The sequence below is a fragment of the Pterocles gutturalis genome, unplaced genomic scaffold, assembly GCF_000699245.1.
Source record: "Pterocles gutturalis isolate BGI_N339 unplaced genomic scaffold, ASM69924v1 scaffold38390, whole genome shotgun sequence".
In the NCBI taxonomy this organism is placed as follows: Eukaryota; Metazoa; Chordata; class Aves; order Pterocliformes; family Pteroclidae; genus Pterocles; species Pterocles gutturalis.
Genome location: NW_010142333.1, coordinates 95 through 18,619, shown reverse-complemented (window position 1 = coordinate 18,619; position 18,525 = coordinate 95). Strand labels below are relative to the sequence as shown.

General features: G+C 38.2%; 1 protein-coding gene across 1 annotated transcript; it reads right to left on the bottom strand.

Annotated features, from left to right (window-relative positions):
• Positions 1-5,027: 5,027 nt before the first annotated feature.
• Positions 5,028-18,296, bottom strand: ZRSR2 (zinc finger (CCCH type), RNA-binding motif and serine/arginine rich 2). The gene is made up of 10 exons (XM_010084321.1): positions 18,277-18,296; positions 17,175-17,254; positions 16,927-17,020; positions 16,527-16,635; positions 13,903-13,941; positions 11,955-12,070; positions 8,902-9,115; positions 6,528-6,583; positions 6,260-6,369; positions 5,028-5,641 (listed from the first exon to the last, which is right to left on the bottom strand). Exons 1-10 carry the CDS (start codon positions 18,294-18,296, stop codon positions 5,160-5,162), a joined length of 1,320 nt encoding a protein of 439 aa, XP_010082623.1. The 3' UTR covers positions 5,028-5,159.
• Positions 18,297-18,525: the final 229 nt, after the last annotated feature.

Here is an 18,525-nt window from a genome sequence, read left to right as displayed (position 1 = left end):
AGTGCCAGGGTGGAGCCTGTGAACTCACACTCCTTGAATTTGTCTACTTATGCCCTTTCTGGGATTTAAACATACCCAATAGGTAGAGAATGTTTTTAACCTAGAGTGCGGCAAAAGCAGTGGTGAGCGTGTCCCCAGGGCACAACGTGCAGGGATAGGTGAGGTTAAAGTGGAATGACCCTGTGTGTGAGATTGAAGTGGTAAAATTACCTTAAGTCAAACCCGAAGCAATTTTGTATGTATTAAACATGTTTTTAAAGTTTACACTGTCACTTGTATGTGCTTGGCTGGATTAATCTTTGTTGTGATTGTGACAAATAAACTGTTTGACCACTGTCTGTCACATTGGTTTAGTTGTAATAAATGTCCATTTTTACACCATTGCTGTGTGTTTATATGTAATTCTGTTTTTTGCAGAGGAAAGAAGAAGCTACTCAGTGCTAGCTTAAAAAAAAAAGGAAATTTTATTACAGTGCTTAACCTGGTCTTGAGCACTTTATTAATAAAATTGCAAGTATAATGTGTCCAAGATTAGTTATTTACATCCATTTAAATTGTACAGAAAGCAATAAATTAGCAAGTTTTTGGAAGGCTTACCACATTGAACATGAAATTTGTTAAAGTGGATGTTAAATTGATGTGGTAGTGCCATTTCATTTGAAAATTAAAACAAACCACATGGTGTTTTGAGAGAGGGTTCTGGATAATATAAACGCAATATTCTGTTCATTACATGGAATTATGAGCAAGTCAATGCAACGTTCACAATCCTGGTCTCCACCAAAAACTCAGATTAATCTGTTCTCCAGATTTCTAAAAGAACTGCTTATTAGCAAAAGCATGGGGAAAGCTTGCCATCTTAGGGCATTTCTGAAATCTAATATGAAAGTGAAATTCTGGTTCTTAAATTTGTATTTTATGAGGGAGGAGCAGGAGGGAGCTGAAGAATCAATTGGAATTTTGATTGTTTAGGCAAATGATTGTTGGCTGGAGTGTCTTCAACTTCATCACTGAATCTTAGTCTTTAACTTGAAGAGGCCTTCCTAAACATCTGCTGTTCCTTTTGAGTTAACACCATGATGATGGTCTCCCTGTGGCTGCCTTTGTTAAGTTACCATATGCCATGGGTTATGCTTGTATGGCTTGCTTTGTCATCACTCTCATAATTTACCAAAATTCAAGTTGTCAATGTTATTTTCTTTTTTTTTTTTTTTTTTTTAACATCACAGATAGATACTGAATTCAGCTGATACATCAGCACTAAGTAGAAGGATATGTGGAATAAGAGGGGTTTATTTTAATTACAATGAACTTACAGTGAAAGCAAAATCAGCTGCACTCCTTAGATGATGTAAGAAAGTAAATTAAGCTTTTAAGTTATTAACTAGCATAGACTTTCATGTTTTGTAAGAAGTGCTGATCCAGGACAGGAAGCACTAGCATCTTTAAGCAGGCTCTTGCATTTCTTTTGAAAAAATTTTATTTAGCGCACAGGAGCGTCACTGGTAAACTTCAGGGCAATTTCTAATACACTAAATGTGGTGAATCAGAGAAAGACATCTATCATCAAAGGACATAGAGCTGGGAAGTTCCTCAGGATGCATTTCAGACCATCTGCCCTAGCCAAAGGGAAGGCCTTTTCATGTGTGCTTGTTCCCCCTCCATAACAAATTAAAGCCGTGCATTCAGTACCTTCACCCCGCTGTGATGGCGGTTAGCTACTCTGGCCAGGCAGAAAGGGAAAGCCCATCGAAGCAGCCGCCAGCCAGAACTTGAGGGCATGCTGCTGTGAGGGGGCAATCCCAGGCTCACTGATGCTTGGATACTGCTGGGCAGTAATACTGCCTGTGTTTACAGGCGTTCCCACCATGCTCTCATTATTCCCCTTCTGCCACTGGAAAAATGTGATCTTACTGTGTTCATCCTTCCATGGGAGAAGGGCAGGAGCAGCGCCTGCTCTCCATCCTGTGGGATGAGCTGCTGGGCAGGCCCCACTGTCAGGAGGGGCCCCACTGCTGCCCTAACCCACTTCTTGCAGCTCTGTGTAAATGTCCACTTTCATCATCAGTCTAAAGCACCTCAGTGATCCTTGCAGAATTCACAACTGAAAAAAATAATTTTGAAAGCCTCTGCTTTTAAGCAGTCATTAAAAACAAAAACCAAAACTTGGCCAATATTAATTCTCTTTATAAGGTCCTTTTATGTGGAATACGCAGAATACTGTGCCGTGAGAACAAGCTATTCCTTGCAAATTTAAATCCTTTCTGTGTTCTTCTGGGACTTCTCCCCCTTGGAAAAAAATAATTAAGCTTACCATTTAAAAACCTCTAGTCTCTTTATCTCTTCAGAATAAATAGCTCACTCAGCTAATAAGGAAACACAAAACCATGCATGTAACACTTGTTAAGATTATGCAGTAGGGAAACAATATCAATGAAATATATGAACTCTGAACTTAGAAAACTGGGTGAAGTCCAGGTTTCATGCTAACAGATGCGAACTACGTGTCAGATCTACAGCACTCAATTTGTGTGTAATAAACAGACTGCATGTGAAAGTGAATAATTACGGCTACTAGTCCTACACTGTACAGGTACAGCCAGTAAGTTTGGGTCCAGACCTCAAGAAAAAAAGCTGAAGCTTCAGCCATTATAGTAGCAGAAATAAAGTATATTTAAATTTTTACATGCATCTCTGAGCAAGTCTCTTTTTTTAACTATAAGAACTTTAAAAAATAAAATAACAGCAGCTCAGCTTCCCAGATCCCATTACAAAACTGTGGGGACAAGGAGCTTAATTACCTGTGGAATTCTCATGTGGGTCTTAGTTGGCACTTCGTTCCTAATCCTACACAAGCCTGCTTTGCTTATTTCACCCAACTGGCCACAGGTTCCCACCACACATTCCACCACTTCTGTTTGAGCTCCTTAATTGATTTCACTGAGATAATGCTCAGCCATAGCCTGCTGCATTACTACAGGATGTACAATGTACTACAGATGGTGTAAATCAACTCTTCCACCCGCGAACCTTAACCAGGAGGCTAGTTCAGCAGCATGAGCTGTGGGACACGAGGCAGCACCTGGGAAAGGATGATGTCATTGACCTGTTGGTGGTGCGTCTCTGCAAGTAGGAAATGCCAGTTCAGTTCTGGTCCAGGGAACTGAACCAGAGTTTGCCACACTCTGCACAAGTGACCCAACTACACAAATGAGCATCTATGAAAAAATAGAAACCTAGGGGAAAATCTGTCTGTAAGGTCTATTCAGAAAAAGATAACATTATGACAAACTGGTGGTCATAAATTTCTCAACTATAATTTAAAACTTTGTGCTGTCTATTCTTGGAAATATGCCTTTCAAACAAAGTTATTATTTCAAAAGTTATGCTATTGAATTACAATTCTACATCTGTTAAAAACTAAAACATTTAATCAAATTAACTAAGCTACAATTCTGCCTACAGTTATGACAATATATAGTGAAAGTCGGGTTTGAACTGAACATCAATATATAGCACTTTTGTTGTATTACTCCATATTGGACAACAGTTACACATGAAAGAAGGAAAATGTATAATCAGCATGCTAGATGCAGTATGCATTTAGAAAAGCAAAAATATATATATTATATCCAGAAGCAATGTTCATTCACTCTTACCTATCCTGGGGGAAAAATGTTCTTGCTGTGAGGAATGCTATCTTAAAGTTTGGCTATCCAGATTTTCTACGGGACTTTACGTTGTATTGTTGGAGTCATAATGAATATCTATTTGGGAGCACTTCATGTCTACTTTAGCCTTCTAAGTTAAGTGGTCTGAACTGTACTATAAAAGCAGGAGCCCAAGTTCTTCGGGGAGGCTAAAGAGAGGGAGGTATCTGCAGACTGTTGAGGGCACCTGCACCTTCAGTGCCACAAAGTGCTCTCTCCAACTGTCGAAGGATGCATAGATGCCTTAAGTTAAATACCTTAAGCTAAGCAGTGTGAATTACAGTCCACCAAACAGCACAAATCTTTCATTTTAAAGTGAAGAAATATTTGTAAGGATTTCTCTAATTCCAGGTACTTTGCTAATATAGCTGTAATTTCAAAAATGTTTTGTCCTGGTAACTTCATTTTTATGTACCCTGCTCTCCACCTTGACCACAGGAAAGGTTAACGCACTGTGGGGTGCCTTAAACTGTTTATAAAATAAGACTAAAAGGGCTTTAAGTCAAGTCCTCCTCTCCAAAAAACCTAAAGTATTGTTTCAGGTATAAAACCTTCAGTTTCTTCAGCTACTCTGCAACCATCTCAAGCCTTCACAACTACACACATGCATCCTCAGTTACCAGATGTACACTTTTCCACCACTCCATCACAGGTTAGACAGGTTGTTTTCAACTACAAATGGTATGCGACCAAGAGGTATGCAAAATGTTTTCTATCCTCACTTGAGGATTACAAGCGCATGGTCTCCACTCTTACTTGAGGATTAAGGTCCTGAACACATTGATTGTTTTCCTGTGTACTTCCTACTTGGTTTTAGTCTTACTGCAATCCCTACAGGCAATTAGCTCAGCAGCTTAGTCAGGGGAGAGAGAAAAATCCAACACTTAATGACCACAAAGCTCCTACTGGGCAAGTATTGTACAATCAAACAGTAATGTCTTTTAGATCCCTTCTCTCCAACTCATAACGTGATTATACTTACTTTGTCTAGAAAGAGATTTCCCATAACAGACAGAAAATATAAATGGCAGTCTTCTACACAGACTTCAATTTGCAGTATGCTGTGGTGTGAACTTACAGCACACTGGCTGTTCTGTACTAACTCCCTACAGGGACAGTAAACACTTAACACACACACGTAACACAGAAATAAGCATATATCAAATAAGCTTTTACTTCTCTTTCTATTTGTACTCGGTATGCATCCAGATGTTGCAGCAGTTCAGAGGGACAGAGTAGCTGGAGTACTTGACATTCACACCTTACATAGGACTTAAACTTTTAATTTTCTGAAGCTTAGCACACAATAAACTGGGTTCCTTTATTAGGAAGAAACATTTTAATGTGCAAGAACACTTTATTTGAAACTCAAATATATCTGGTGCCCTATTGGAAAGATTTCTTTGTCAGCTCTATGTTTGATCAATTATCAACTTCTGAAAGTAATTCTCACTTTGTTTTGGGAGTTTCACTGTTTTTTCCTCTGCTGCTTGATCTCTTTTTACCCCTGCTCCTGGATCGAGAGGAACTCTGACTTCTGCTCCTACTGCGTGTTCGACTATGACTTCTCGTGCGACTGCGGCCTCTCCTCTTTCTCCCCCTGCTGCGAGACCTCCTCCTCTCTCGACTTCTTGACCTGCCAGACCGGCGCCTTCTCTTGTTTCTGCGGCGATTCTTTTTTCTCTCAGATTCTCCATTTCTCCTGTAAGAATGATCTGGGCTTGGGCTGCCCCTTCTCCTTGACCGGCTGTAATAGTCATCACGATGGCTCGATCTGTTTCTCCTTTCAGAGTTTTTAGACAACTGATTAGTCCGTTCAGGAGAAATACGTATGTCTCTATTGGCCTCCCAAAAATCATTGTTTGGATTTTTGAATACGTGAAGAAAGTTGCAGTGTTTCCCTCTTGGACACTTCTGCCTTTCAAATAAGCCTGCAACAGATTAGGGTTTGCTTTTTTATGAACCAGACCTGTTAAATTTCTTTCTTGATTGTGTACCTACTGGAAAGAAACTTTATTAAACTGAATTTTGCTTCTTCAAAGAAAAACATGCATCTGACCACCTATCAAATTTAATTCATGCAAGATTATTTTTCAATATGTACTCTTCTTGGAATTAACTTTTTAACAGCTATAAAGGTTTTAGCTTAAAATGATTTTCATAAATAATTTTACTACCTTAATCTAAGACTGTAAATATAGATAAGTCAAATGTGATAGTGCTGTTGGTGGTTCAGAAACTGCTATTCCTTTTTAAAGAGATAAATTAGTACTTCCTTAAGATTATTATTTACCAAGCTAAGATCCAAACTTTCTTTTCCAGTCCAAGGTAAATCCACTGGCATGATTGAGACTCTTACATGACATGGTATGAATATGCCCTTTCTTTCCTAGATCTACTCAAGCACGTTAGCATATTTGTCTTCCAAACAGAAAAGAACTGCAACATTAAGCAGAGCTGAAAGCTAGAGGGTAATTCCCTCTTTTTCACTTTCATAAGGACTCTCTCAATAAAACATACTCTCTTTTCCAAGTGTTTATGTGACTCACCGCATATAGCAGTTTTCCACCTTGTCACAGGACAAAATTCACAATGAAGCTGTCTGCCTGCATACCATCGTCCACTGAATAGCGCAAGAGCTGCCTGACAGTCCTTCTCCCTTTAAAAAGTAAAAATCACACACAGCATTTTCATCATACAATTGTTTAAGATGTTGCTTACCAATTTTAGGCTCCCATTACAGTATGAGAATGAATCACCTGGATTATACAAACAGTGTTCACAGTTCTAAAACTTAGTAAGATTACAAGTACTTACGACTGATACTGGACATACACATTTCCTCGCAGGTGAGGCTCATAGTTGCAACTGACCTAAGGGGATGGAAATAGGCAGTTAGTTCAACAGAAGGTTTATGCTATAGAGCAGCTCATGTATGTTGAAATGGCAGCCATTCCGATTTATGACAGCTCATCAGTATGAACTTCCATGTGATTTTCTTCTGAACACTTAGTTTAGCCAAATAAAAGGTTCTGAAGGAAAAAAAGAAAGCCCCTTCTGGCTGATGTTTGACTGTTTCCAGCATTATGCTTTGATTAACATTGGAATTCTGCTTCACTTAGTCCACAGGACAGCTTGTACTCAATTGTCTCTTGCTTGCCTGGGCCAGCCCTACTGTGCAACAGACAAATCCTGCTCTGAAAACAGTTAGTATTCCCAAGTGGAAATGTGGGATTCACTATGGTAAGAGAATCTTTAGAGCAGTTTTGCTTCACAGCATCCCTGTGAGACGAGTTAGAAAAGCTGAAGTTGCTAGCTCTCACTGTACCGTTCTGAAACACCTTTTTTTCATAATAATTGAGCATTCAAAGTATATCTGAAGCTCTCAAAAATACACAATTTTCCTTCTGAAAAGCTTGTTTCTAGTTACAAAGGATTCTGAAATGGGCAGGCCCAAACAGGCTAGAACTCAGTTCTCCGCGGCAGAACTGTGAGCTCAGCGTCTTTTGCCCCCAGGCCTCTTCCAACATCCGCAACAAATGAGGCGAGTGGCTCCTTTTATGACTGAACCCTGACTGACTCACAGAGAATACCTCTCTGTGCACTGGATTAGGCAAGGGCTTCAGACAGGACAAGCAGTTGTATAACTAAATATTACTGAATAAGCAGTCAAACTATTTGAGATAAACAGCATCAACACAAGAACAAGCAAGACGGATTTCGCCGTGGACACTGTTGGGTGGGAAAAGAAGTGTGTTTGTAAGGTTCTACCAGATTCTGGAGTAGCTTCCCAGAAGGAAGAGCAAGAATAAAACCTTGGGCTAGGTTGGAAAAAGAAGTTGTCTGGAAGAGGGGTGTGTATAATCCGATTCTGAATGGTAGAAGAGAGTCAATTCAATCATAGCTAAGACCCTGCAGACAACATGTAATTTCTAAGCATCTCTTATATAGTGAGAATGCCCATGAGAATCATATTACAGTTGCACAATTACTTCAGAAGCTAAGAAATGCCGTACTAAAAGCTCTTACCCTGTTATTAGTTATAGGGACCCAAGTATGCACAGCTTAGCACAGTTGCATATAACAACAACGTTACAAAGTTGAGAATACAAGTTTGATGGTAAGACAGGGTTTCAACTATTGGGAATCTATATCCCATATTCTAGGATAGCACAGAGCGTGCTAATATCCCATGAGTCAAAATACGGAGGGGATATTCCTTTAAACAACTGAAGGTTTCTTACCTATGAAGCTCATTAAACAACTATTGAAAATTCACTTTTTCTACTTTCCACTTGCTTTAAATGCTAATAATCTCAGTTCTGAGGCAGCTGTTCATAGATGGAAACAAAAGGAGAAAAGGCACTGTGTGCCTCCTGGTGACTGCAGGAAAAGCACTCAAGAATGACAAGTAGAAAGGGATGCTGCAGTAGGTTCTGCTACAAGGTTCACCATTCAAGCTGGATACTTTGGCACATCATGGGACTGTTTACACACATCATTCATCTCTGAGGTCTCCATTTACAGGTCCCTCTTCTTCCCACATAAGAAATCATAATATAAATGGGAAAAATTCAGGAAAGAACATTCAGCAAACTGAACACAGAAGCTAAGGATGGATGACAAATCTCAACACCATTTATGTAACTTACCTTTTTATAATTCCTCCCAATGAAATATCTACTACCTTTTCAGTTCATTTTAATTTGATTTTGTTTTATGCAACCAGTCCTAAAATGACATTGTTTGGGTGTATACTCCAAATACATTTTATACCCCCACTACTTCATTCCTTAGGCACAAACACAATAGCCCAGATATATTTATATTGTTTAACAGTCTTGGTGGACCCTGTGGGGCTTATCACAAACTCAATAAAGAAGGGACTGTGAGGTAAGTGGACTGTTGGGCAATATGAGTAACTTGCAACATAAAAGCACAAGCTTTTGTAACTGTTCATGGGAATGGTAGAGAAGATTCACCCAGAGTAAGACAATGCTCTGTAACAGCAGTGACAAGTTTACAGGTGACATGGGAGATGCACAGTTTGCTGTAAGGACGCTGTATAGTTCTCTAATGTACCAGGGATTTACCTAGGGTATGCTGGACAGAATTCCTGCTAAGGCTAGTAAAACATAACTTATGTGGTACATGTTACATATTTAACAAGCCATTACACTCAGATACATACTTTGAATTGAACAACCTTCCCCACATTCTGAAACTCGGGGAGCACGTCCTCATAGAACTCCAGGAACTGCTGGTAGGTCTCCTCATCGCTGTACTCAAGACTCGCATCCGTGTCATAGTCATCTCTCCGACACTGCTCCATGCCAAAAGTAATGAACATCCCTCGGACGAGTAGTGTCTTACTAGATGTTGGATAGTTATGCTTGCGAGAACACCTGGACATTTGTAGTGAAGATAAAAAAGTGAAAAGATCAGCACTTTCAGCAAAAGATGCACTTGTTGAAACTTCAAACACTTGCCGTTTTGAGTAACAGCTAATTGTATCCATTAGTGGAAGACCAACATATTTCAGTTATTAAAACACCTTTGGAAGTGAGTTTGCATATAATCTTAATGGTTTCTGCCATGTATAAATGCATTCTTGTTGAAAAAAGCATGTCTGCAAAAGCTATAGATACCAGTAACATAATAAGAGCTATGGTAGTTTATTTTAGGATACTAGGGTTAAATGTGTTCGCCACTTCTGAAGGGCTTTACGGAAAGACTACTGACAATCTTTTAAGCCATTTTAAAGCAAGTCCCTGCTCTTCTTTTTTCAAAGTGAACAATTTTTACTGAAGTTGTTCTCATCATAGGGGGGAGTGGAGAGTGAGGGGAAGCACATTTAGATGGGAAGTTGGATGAGTAAGACATTGATATTTTTCCACTTTTAAAAAGATGCTTCTTAAAAGTAAGTCTTATCTTAATCTGCATCTTCTTAGCAGCCATAAAAGTATTAGATCTCCCTAACCATCCATCATATTCAGGGTACCTTCCTCAGATGCTGAAATACAGTTCTTCCCCACAAACCTTTAGATTCAGTAAGAACACAGATGTTAGTCTCCATGTTTATTTCACTGTGCTTTATGATCTCTGTTTCAAACACTTCCCCAAGCAAATGGGTCATGCACTCTCCAACATATTTCTTCTTTTCATTACATGATCAGAAAAAGTCAGACTAGTCTACTCTCTTTACCTACCACTGGCAAAGCACAGACAAATTGGAGAGAGGTCAGGTCTCAAAATGGGCAATTACAACCTGGACTTCAGATAGGAAGTTTCTTTCCACATCCAGTCAGTCAGAAATTAACTCTCACTTTCTGGTTGGTACCTTAGACGTCAAAAAAAACAAACAAAAAAACCCCCAAACTCCAAAACCAAAAGTAAAACTGGAGACAATTAATTTGGTTTGGTTTTTTTTGTTTATTTTTTTTTTCACATTTTAGAAGCTGCCTCATTTCACTCTTCTATTTGAATGAGAGAACTCAAAATATTAGACCAAACCAATATTGTCTGTACCCAAAATAAATATAGCACATGACAGAAAAAAAGGAACCCCAAAGAAAATTATTACCCCAAATCCAGGATTACTACAAAACATTAGGGTTTGAATTACTGGGGAAATTAATAATGGTGAACTCAACCAGTTTTGGCTTCTTTAAGACATAGTGAGCTTTGACAAGATTCAACAAGTGTTTTATTGATAACATTGTCTCTCCATTTTTCAGTATGGTGGTCCATTTCAGCTTCCAACCCATTCTTCCAGTCCTTATCCTAGCTCTATCTCAGTCCTTCAATTTATGGGCAACACCAGAGGTTAAAATGACCAGAATATGAAGAAAGCAGGTATGTGAGGAGGAGGAAGGAAGATGAGGGAGAGGTAGCTGAGATCAACAACTACTGGTGAGAAAAGAAGGGCAGAATATGTTGTTTCTCAGTGCTTATTTACAAAGCCTATTCATTGTTCAAAGCAAAACTAATTTTTATCCAATCCATAATTAATCCAAGGAGGTCACCTACATTAAATACCACTGAAACAAAAATACTGCAAAGATTACAAAGAGCCAAACATTTGAAAAGCAAAAATGCTGCCTGCAGTGGGCCCAAGTTTTATTTAGGAATTCAACAAATATTTCAGAATAAAAAAAAAGGACTTGAACCTTCCACAGAGTTGAACTATCGCATAATTATCCACAACATACATCATACTAAAACAAATTACTTCTAGGATAAAAAAGCCTACAATAGATGGACCACACGTTTCAGAGATACAAGTTAGTAAAAGAGCCTTACTAGTTTATGCTGAAGATTCATGTAATAACTATTGGGAGTCTTTCCCTGCTGAGCCATTTTTCCTTCTTGCACAAAAATTCAGAGATTTTCTAGCCAGATGCTGCATTTGGGTCATCATCTTTAATGGTCACCAACGAACCTGTACTCGATGAACCCATTTATACTTTTGGTTTCCAAGTTGTTTCATATGAGAAAATACTTCAGGGACACCTAATTAAACTACTTCCTAATAAAAGCAAAGAATCCTATCCTACTCATGAGTTCCATGTTCATCTACCACAGCCCTCTTTCATCATCTCTTTGAAAGAAGAGTCTAGACTAGTTGGCCACTTCTCTTACAGAAGCTATTCCTCATCTCTGATAATCTTCTTGCCCTTCTCTCTTCTTGCCTTTTATTATACTTCCTTTCCAAGCAGGGCACCCATAACAGTATTTAAAAAATCAAGAATGAATGTATCACACATTTAAACAGTATACAAACAGTAGAAGTTGAGAAGCAGCAGCTTTGTCAACAGTGGAAATGTACCTTAACTTGCTTTAGTCTATTTGAGATTTGATTTTACTTTTTAAAAGATGCAGCATATAAAAATTAGACAAGATAAAAGACAACATCTGACATATCAGGCCTGTACGAATAGCAGAAATCAAATATATTCTCTGTAATTGTATCTGTGCAGCTGTCAGAGCTAAGGAAAAGTCAGTTTGACCAATGTAACCAGAACGCACCATCAATAATATGCCATAACAATAAACAGTTCAATTCCAGCCAGGCAACACTTTTGCTCTTAATGTCTAGTTCCATCATGAATAACGGAACCACATCCAAATACATAAAAGTAATTTATATAGCAATTTTTCTTCAGTTTGCATATGACCTAATGAAGTTGCTTCCCTTTCATCTCTCCAAAACACTTCTATACTGGTGGATATTCAATTGATTACCTGTCTCCAAATCGGCAGGAACCTGTTTTAATATAGAAAGGGCAATTCGCTCTATCTTTCTCTGTTCCTATATTCTCTGGGGGCTCTGGGTTATGCCAGGTCGCACCATTCTCCAGCTATGGAAAGAAACATTAAAATACAAAGAAGTTACAAAAGAAGAAAGAGATATAATGTCAAAATAAAACTACCAATTAAAATCACATGCAATTATGAGCACTGCGTTACCACAAAGCAAACTGAACCTATTTTAAGCATTGGTTTATAAAGCTGCACAGTGCCTTGGGTCTCTGGTGATGGAAACCTCTTTTCTAGATAATTGTTTGGTTTTAAGAACAAGTCTATATTCATTATTTCTTTTTAACAAAAAACAAAACAAAAATCACCAAACTGGAAATTTTCTTTTGCTAAAGGAAAAGCTTCTTAAAATTTTATAACCAAAAGAGTTGCAATAATATTTGCTCCTCAAACAACAATTTCATTTGTCATCTGTGAGCCTTAAAAATATTGGGACAGATTCTTTCCATTCAGGTAAGCCATTACCTACTTCACTCCAGCACCCACTGAGCAGCACTTTATACAGCTGGCAGATAGAATGCTAGGACTATTTACTTATTTGTCTTTGCAACAGCTCAAAGCTCAGTAAGGTTACCACTATCACTTTTTATGCAGCTGGAGAAGGCTAAAATAATAGTAACCTGTCAAAGGGCAGAATTAAAAAAAAAAAAAAAATTCATAGCTATCGCCAGAATTAAAAGCCACCATACTGCTCACTTTGGGCCATTAAGATTTCTATAATTCAAAACTGAATTATCAAGTTGCAAGCGTTGACTGAGTACAAACAAAACACACTTTTTTAAAAGGGAATTTTCATTTTGTTAGTGAAAAGATCTGTAAAGCTATCTAACCTAAGGTCTCGTTTTAAATCAACTGAATACTCTGTTATTTACAAGCATCATTTGACCTTGTTAACAGTTCTGTTCGTAACTCTTGGCCATAATTTTCTTTCAACAAAACAGCACTACCACTTCAACAGTGTCAACATTAAGTAACTGAACCCTGAACTGATACTATAATGAAGTCTCTAACATACCACATTTCTGCCTCTTCCCTTGCAGAACTCGAGCTCTGGGCAGTTAAAAGTTCAGAGCATTTTTCTACCCATATTATGAAATAAAAGAGTTAGACTCCCTACCTAAAAAACTGTTTAAACATAATTTGGATCTGAATGCAACTCCAATGTAGCTATGGCAATCAATGTACAATGGGTTAATTACGTTAAAATTTAATTTTCAGATTCATGCAGTGGTTTAAGCAGAGCAAGAATCTTTACAAGTTTAACCGTATCACAGTGATAAAAAGCCGAATTATTCTTTGAGGCAATATGAAAGATTGAATACATCCTCTCTTAAGATTCAAATGCAGACTGCAGTTTTCTTTACTACACAATGCCAGCTTGAGATCTATGCTCTTCCAAGGCACTGGAGCAGTCAGCTTCTCCCTCCAACACCTTTTTTCTTTCTTTCTTAAGGATCTGCGCCCTCTTCCACTGCCGAATCCTTTTATTTAGAGCCTGCCATCTGCTTAAAAAGACAAGTTTGTCTTGCCACCCAGAAGGACTGACAGATTTATTTAGAATTCCAAGTCACAAATAAACGTCATGCACAGTGGTTTTTTTAACAGCACACAGCAGTATTTCCAGATTAATTTTGACTCTGATCTCCTGAACAGGAATAAGCATGCACAACTGCACTGCCACCAAACAGCCAGAAATATGCTTAATTATGTTCCACCCAGTAAATAATTGTTTACCGCTCATGCAAGCCACTACATATTAAATTTAATCAGGCCATTAGGTTCTTGAGAGCAGATGGACAACATGCTAGGAGGCAAACACCGGATGGCAATTAAATTATTTTTCAGTTCTTTTTCAAAAAATATCTGAGCCTACCTGGCTTTCAGCTTGATCCAGCATCCTCTGCACAGCTGCCTATAAATGGTGCAAACACAGGACTAGTGAAAACCCTGAGGACACGCAAAACATCTGGTTTCTTTAGTTAAGAACCTAATTTACAATACTCAATGATTACACATAATAGAAGTTTGATGGGGTTTGCTTTAAAAACAAAGTTTTACTTTTGCTCCATAGAAATCCATGTACTATGAAGCTCTTAAAGGATACATCAGACAAGACCCTCATGTAGATGATTTTCCAATCTAAATGCCAGACAACTTAAAAAGTTTAATTTTCTTCTTTTGTAAAACTATCATTGACCTACTGAATGCTTAAATATATCTCCTGCTCTAATACTCAGGCTGGTTACAGTTAAGTTCATAATCCTTTAGTTGCACTAAACGTTTTAATACAGAACGTTCCATGTAACACACAGAAAAACACATTGCTTAGCCTCTGTTAATGCAAAACATATAACTGTTAAGAAACTTTAATATCATAAGCTCGCTTTGTCTAGCCCTCCAAATACAGGAAAACAATTAGGATATTCTTTCCTTTCCTTCTGCTAAGTGGGCTGAGCAAAACAATAGCCACGCTCTAAAACTGTCCAGAAATAGTTTTGACAAATTATTCTAGGAAGTTCCAAGAAAAAGAATGACATTTAAACATAGCCAATACAAGAAAATATACCAACATTATTCTAATTCTAAGATAATTAATTACATTTTAAAAGAGGAAGAACAAATAAAAATTAAAGAAAACAATCCAAGATGAGGACCACACTATTAAATGAAAAAAAGCAAAACCACACCAAAAACCCAACCAAACAAAAAACTACCAAACCAGAAAATCTGCTTTCTCATCTTAGGCAGGAAAAAAAAAATATTTTTAAATCAGTAAGTCAGAACTTGAATATACTGCTGTTTCAAGAGACCAGCCACATCAACTGAACAACTTTCCACTGCTGAAACGGGTGGCTCCACTCCCAGATAGATACTCAAGTTTCCCTCTGGGCACCTGTCAATGCCCTCTATGAGCCAGTTTAACTCACTAAACCAGTAAAATAGTAACCCAGAAAAGAACAAACCAAACAAACCAACAACCAAACAAAAAAGAAAGCGGCTTCCATCTAGTTCAGGGAACCAAATTAGCCCACCAAGAGCTTTGGCAAACCCAGACACAAGGAGAGGGGAGGAACAAAATCCCGCTGTTACCATGGTTCAGCTCTCTTGGAACTATATATCTCAACCTTTAATAAAGGATGCCACCACCATTTTCTCTCCCTACTCAGCAAAGAGAGAAATGGACACTTAACAGAAGAGGAAGTAAGACAGGAAATACAACAACTGCTGTTCTTTTTCATACCTCATGCAAGCATTACATAATCAATGACACAACCAACTATTAAATGCGGGAGACAATACTGTTTGCTTGTGTCTCTTCTGCTGCGGCTACCAGACACAGTAGGAAGACACTTCCTAGCAAAATGACTGGAATCTTTTGCAATAGCAGAGAAGCTAAAACGACTGAACACTAGAAAGCTGCAATCACCCTTTACTGGCAGCAGGCCAGTCCTCACGTTGGATTTCTGTACAGGACATCTTACATCCAGGTCACTCAATTTCCAACCTTAAGAAGAATGTATAGTTAACAGAAATGTTATCTATTACTAATGTCAACAGTGTAATTTTTCTTTCTCCATCCAGGGAGCTCTGAAAAAAAAAGATACGTCCTGTTGGATGAGTCAGGTAAAGAAGAGCTGTAACATATCTTTTGATTAAGAATTGTGTTAAGGAACAGCAGCCGTGTAATTCCATATTCCATATCCTCATTGGGCATTTTCTTCAACACTGACTGTTTTCAACTGGGACAGTAAGAAAGGATTATTATCTTTAACCCATGATGCAAAAGTGAACATATCGGAACCTGCATTCACCGTGTGCTTTTATATTTAACTGATGTAAAAAAAAAATCACATACTATGAACAAACAGATGCACTAAAATGAGTTACCCTTCTAGATATATGGATTCACTAGATCCTCTTTAACAGTGAAGAACAGTTTAGCAATTTAGAGAGAATGGAGAGAAGAAGTAACTAATACATTTATACATTTGCTAATTAGATAATTAGAATAAAATCCCTCTTCAATATGCATAGACTTTTGTATCTGATTATGTAAGAGGATATGTAACATGTTTATCCTCCCACTGCCAGGAATCACCTCTCTCTCTCTCTTCTCCTGTTGCTTCTGCTGTGCCACTTCTCTCTCTTTTCTTTGCTGCTCTTCCCATTCTTCTTTGATCTTCCTCTTTATGATAAAAAAAAAGATAAATTGAAAAGTATTTAAGGAAACAAATGCTTTATAATCAGTCAAATTCAAAACTATCATGATGTACTACAACTCCTTGACCATTCATTTTCATCCTGTCATAAACAACTACATCTCTGGACAAAAACCTTTTAAAAGAGTCTTTTTTCCCCCTTCTTAATTTTGCTTTTCTAGAATGGAAGAAAGAAGAGCTTATACTTTCAAACATACCAACATCAAGAAAACTGGGTCTACTACAGAACAGTAGTCTTATTACCAGATGCAACTGTAACACTCAGTTTATACATCACCTCTTCTTCTTCTTGACGTTTTCTTGCAGCCTCTTCTTTTTCTTTCTTAAGCTTGAACTCTTCTTGGGCCTTTTCTTCTCTCAGCAACCACTGCTCATGTAGTTTTTGTCTACAAGGAAACCACGTATTACTTAAATAAAATTTAATGACTACCCACAACTGATGCAATTGTCATGGATACCATTCAAATTTATTAGTTCAGCAATAACTACAGCTTATCTAATCTTCTTTAAAATAGACAATTCCACAGGAATAATTCAGGGTTTAGAGAAAAATTGTGTATACTGAAATAGAAAAAAAGGATTTTATTTTACAGAATATATTGAAACTGTTCAAGTATCAAGATGGAATTGACTACAAATGTATCTACTATATATATGCCATTTTCTAGATTTTTCACCTTTCTTCCTCGAGTTTTTTTTCTTCTTCTTCCTCCTCTTCCTCCAATTCCTCCTCTTCCTCCTCAGACACCGATTCATCTTTTTCTGTAGCTTCTGAGAAAAAACACAAACCAGTGCATCTAAATAACCGGATGTTATAGTCAGCAAACATACACAAAATTATATCCTTTCAAAAAACAAAAAGAAAAAAAAGAAGAAAAAAAGAATCACCACTAGTTCCACTGACAAAACAGAACTCTTCAGTTACCTGAGTCTCTTAGTTTGGCAAGTGCCTGCCGCTTTTTTTTTCGCTTTTCTTTCTTCAGAATAGCTCTGTATTTTTGATGGCTGAAGATGAGAGAGTATTATTTATGTTAAAACAGCCAAAAAAAGGATTCTTAATGTCATACATGCACTCAATTTACATCAACAGTAAAAAACCCCACAAACTGCAAAATTAACAGCTATTCATATGAAACAGTAACTCTACAGGGACACCTGACATGACAATGAAATCTGTCGCTATGCTGTTAGAGCTCCATGTGGACAGCAGTAACAATCACATTTGGACACAACACAGAGTGTCTCATCCTTAGTGAGCTTTGCAGTACTTGGCATTATCACCAACCCCATGAAATCTCCCTTAGTTCCTGAAGCTTGGTCACTGGATAAGATTAAGTAGAAAATTTTGGGGATCTACTATCCTATAATTCTGGCACTACTTTCAGCACATTCTAGTCTTCCTCTTTTTTACAGGGTATAAAATTTTAAGTCTCTTCCCTTCTCTGTTGATATTGTCTACAGGCAGCAGTCTTAACGTGCAGATAACAAAAGCACACTTAACAATCACCACAGATAATGCTTAGGTCTACTCTTCTGCTACTGAAGCTTGACCAGACTCATACTTCCTTGTCCAGCAGTGCTGCAAGGCTGCCTAGAAACAGCACCATGTTTTCATTATGGTTAAAAACCCTCAAAGTATCTGAAAGCCTTTTCACATCAATCCCTTTGCCGTCATTTTCCATTCTAACTCTCTTCTTTCTAGCCTCTAGGAAGGAGGGATTCGGCATTCTGCCATACTAAATACTGATGGGAGATCAAAATCTTCCCATTTCAGCGTATGTAATTTTAAAAGATTCCATAGGTATAACTCAGACAGCCAAAAGCTCACCCACATCTCTCACCCTTCCATTCAGGGTTACTCACATCTTCCTGATCTGCACACCAGTAGTACTCACATCAGTAACACTTTTGTGGTCATCCTGGCAGCAGAATGCTTGCCCTCAAAGACCAATGCCTTACTGCAGGCTTTGCTCACATCTGAGCCTTCTACCTTTGATCAATCATAGCAACTCCTCCTGCAACACCACCTGCCTGAAACAAATCTCATCTGCTCAGCAGGTGCCAAGGGCAGACAACCCAGGACACCTCCCCAGCTCCCAGACTTTCTTAGGTGCTCCTGAAGCCCAAGAACAGAAGAGAGAGAGCAACTCTCCTCGCTGCCAGGCCACAGAGCACACGAGGACATGGGCAAACAGCTCAAGTGCAAGGAGCCACTCCCGAGCTAGGGCTCGCCTCCCGCTCAGGCCACTCCAGAACGGGGGGACTACAAGCGCTGC

What these genes read in the sequence shown, in the direction of transcription:
- ZRSR2 (XM_010084321.1), bottom strand. Translation starts at nt 18,296, where the DNA reads ATGAGATTTGTTTCAGGCAG. An exon ending in ATGAGATTTGTTTCAGGCAG is followed by an intron (nt 17,255 to 18,276) that starts GTGGTGTTGCAG and finishes TCTCATCTTCAG; the next exon opens with CCATCAAAAATACAGAGCTA. An exon ending in GGAAGGTTGTTCAATTCAAA is followed by an intron (nt 6,584 to 8,901) that starts GTATGTATCTGA and finishes CCATCCCCTTAG; the next exon opens with GTCAGTTGCAACTATGAGCC.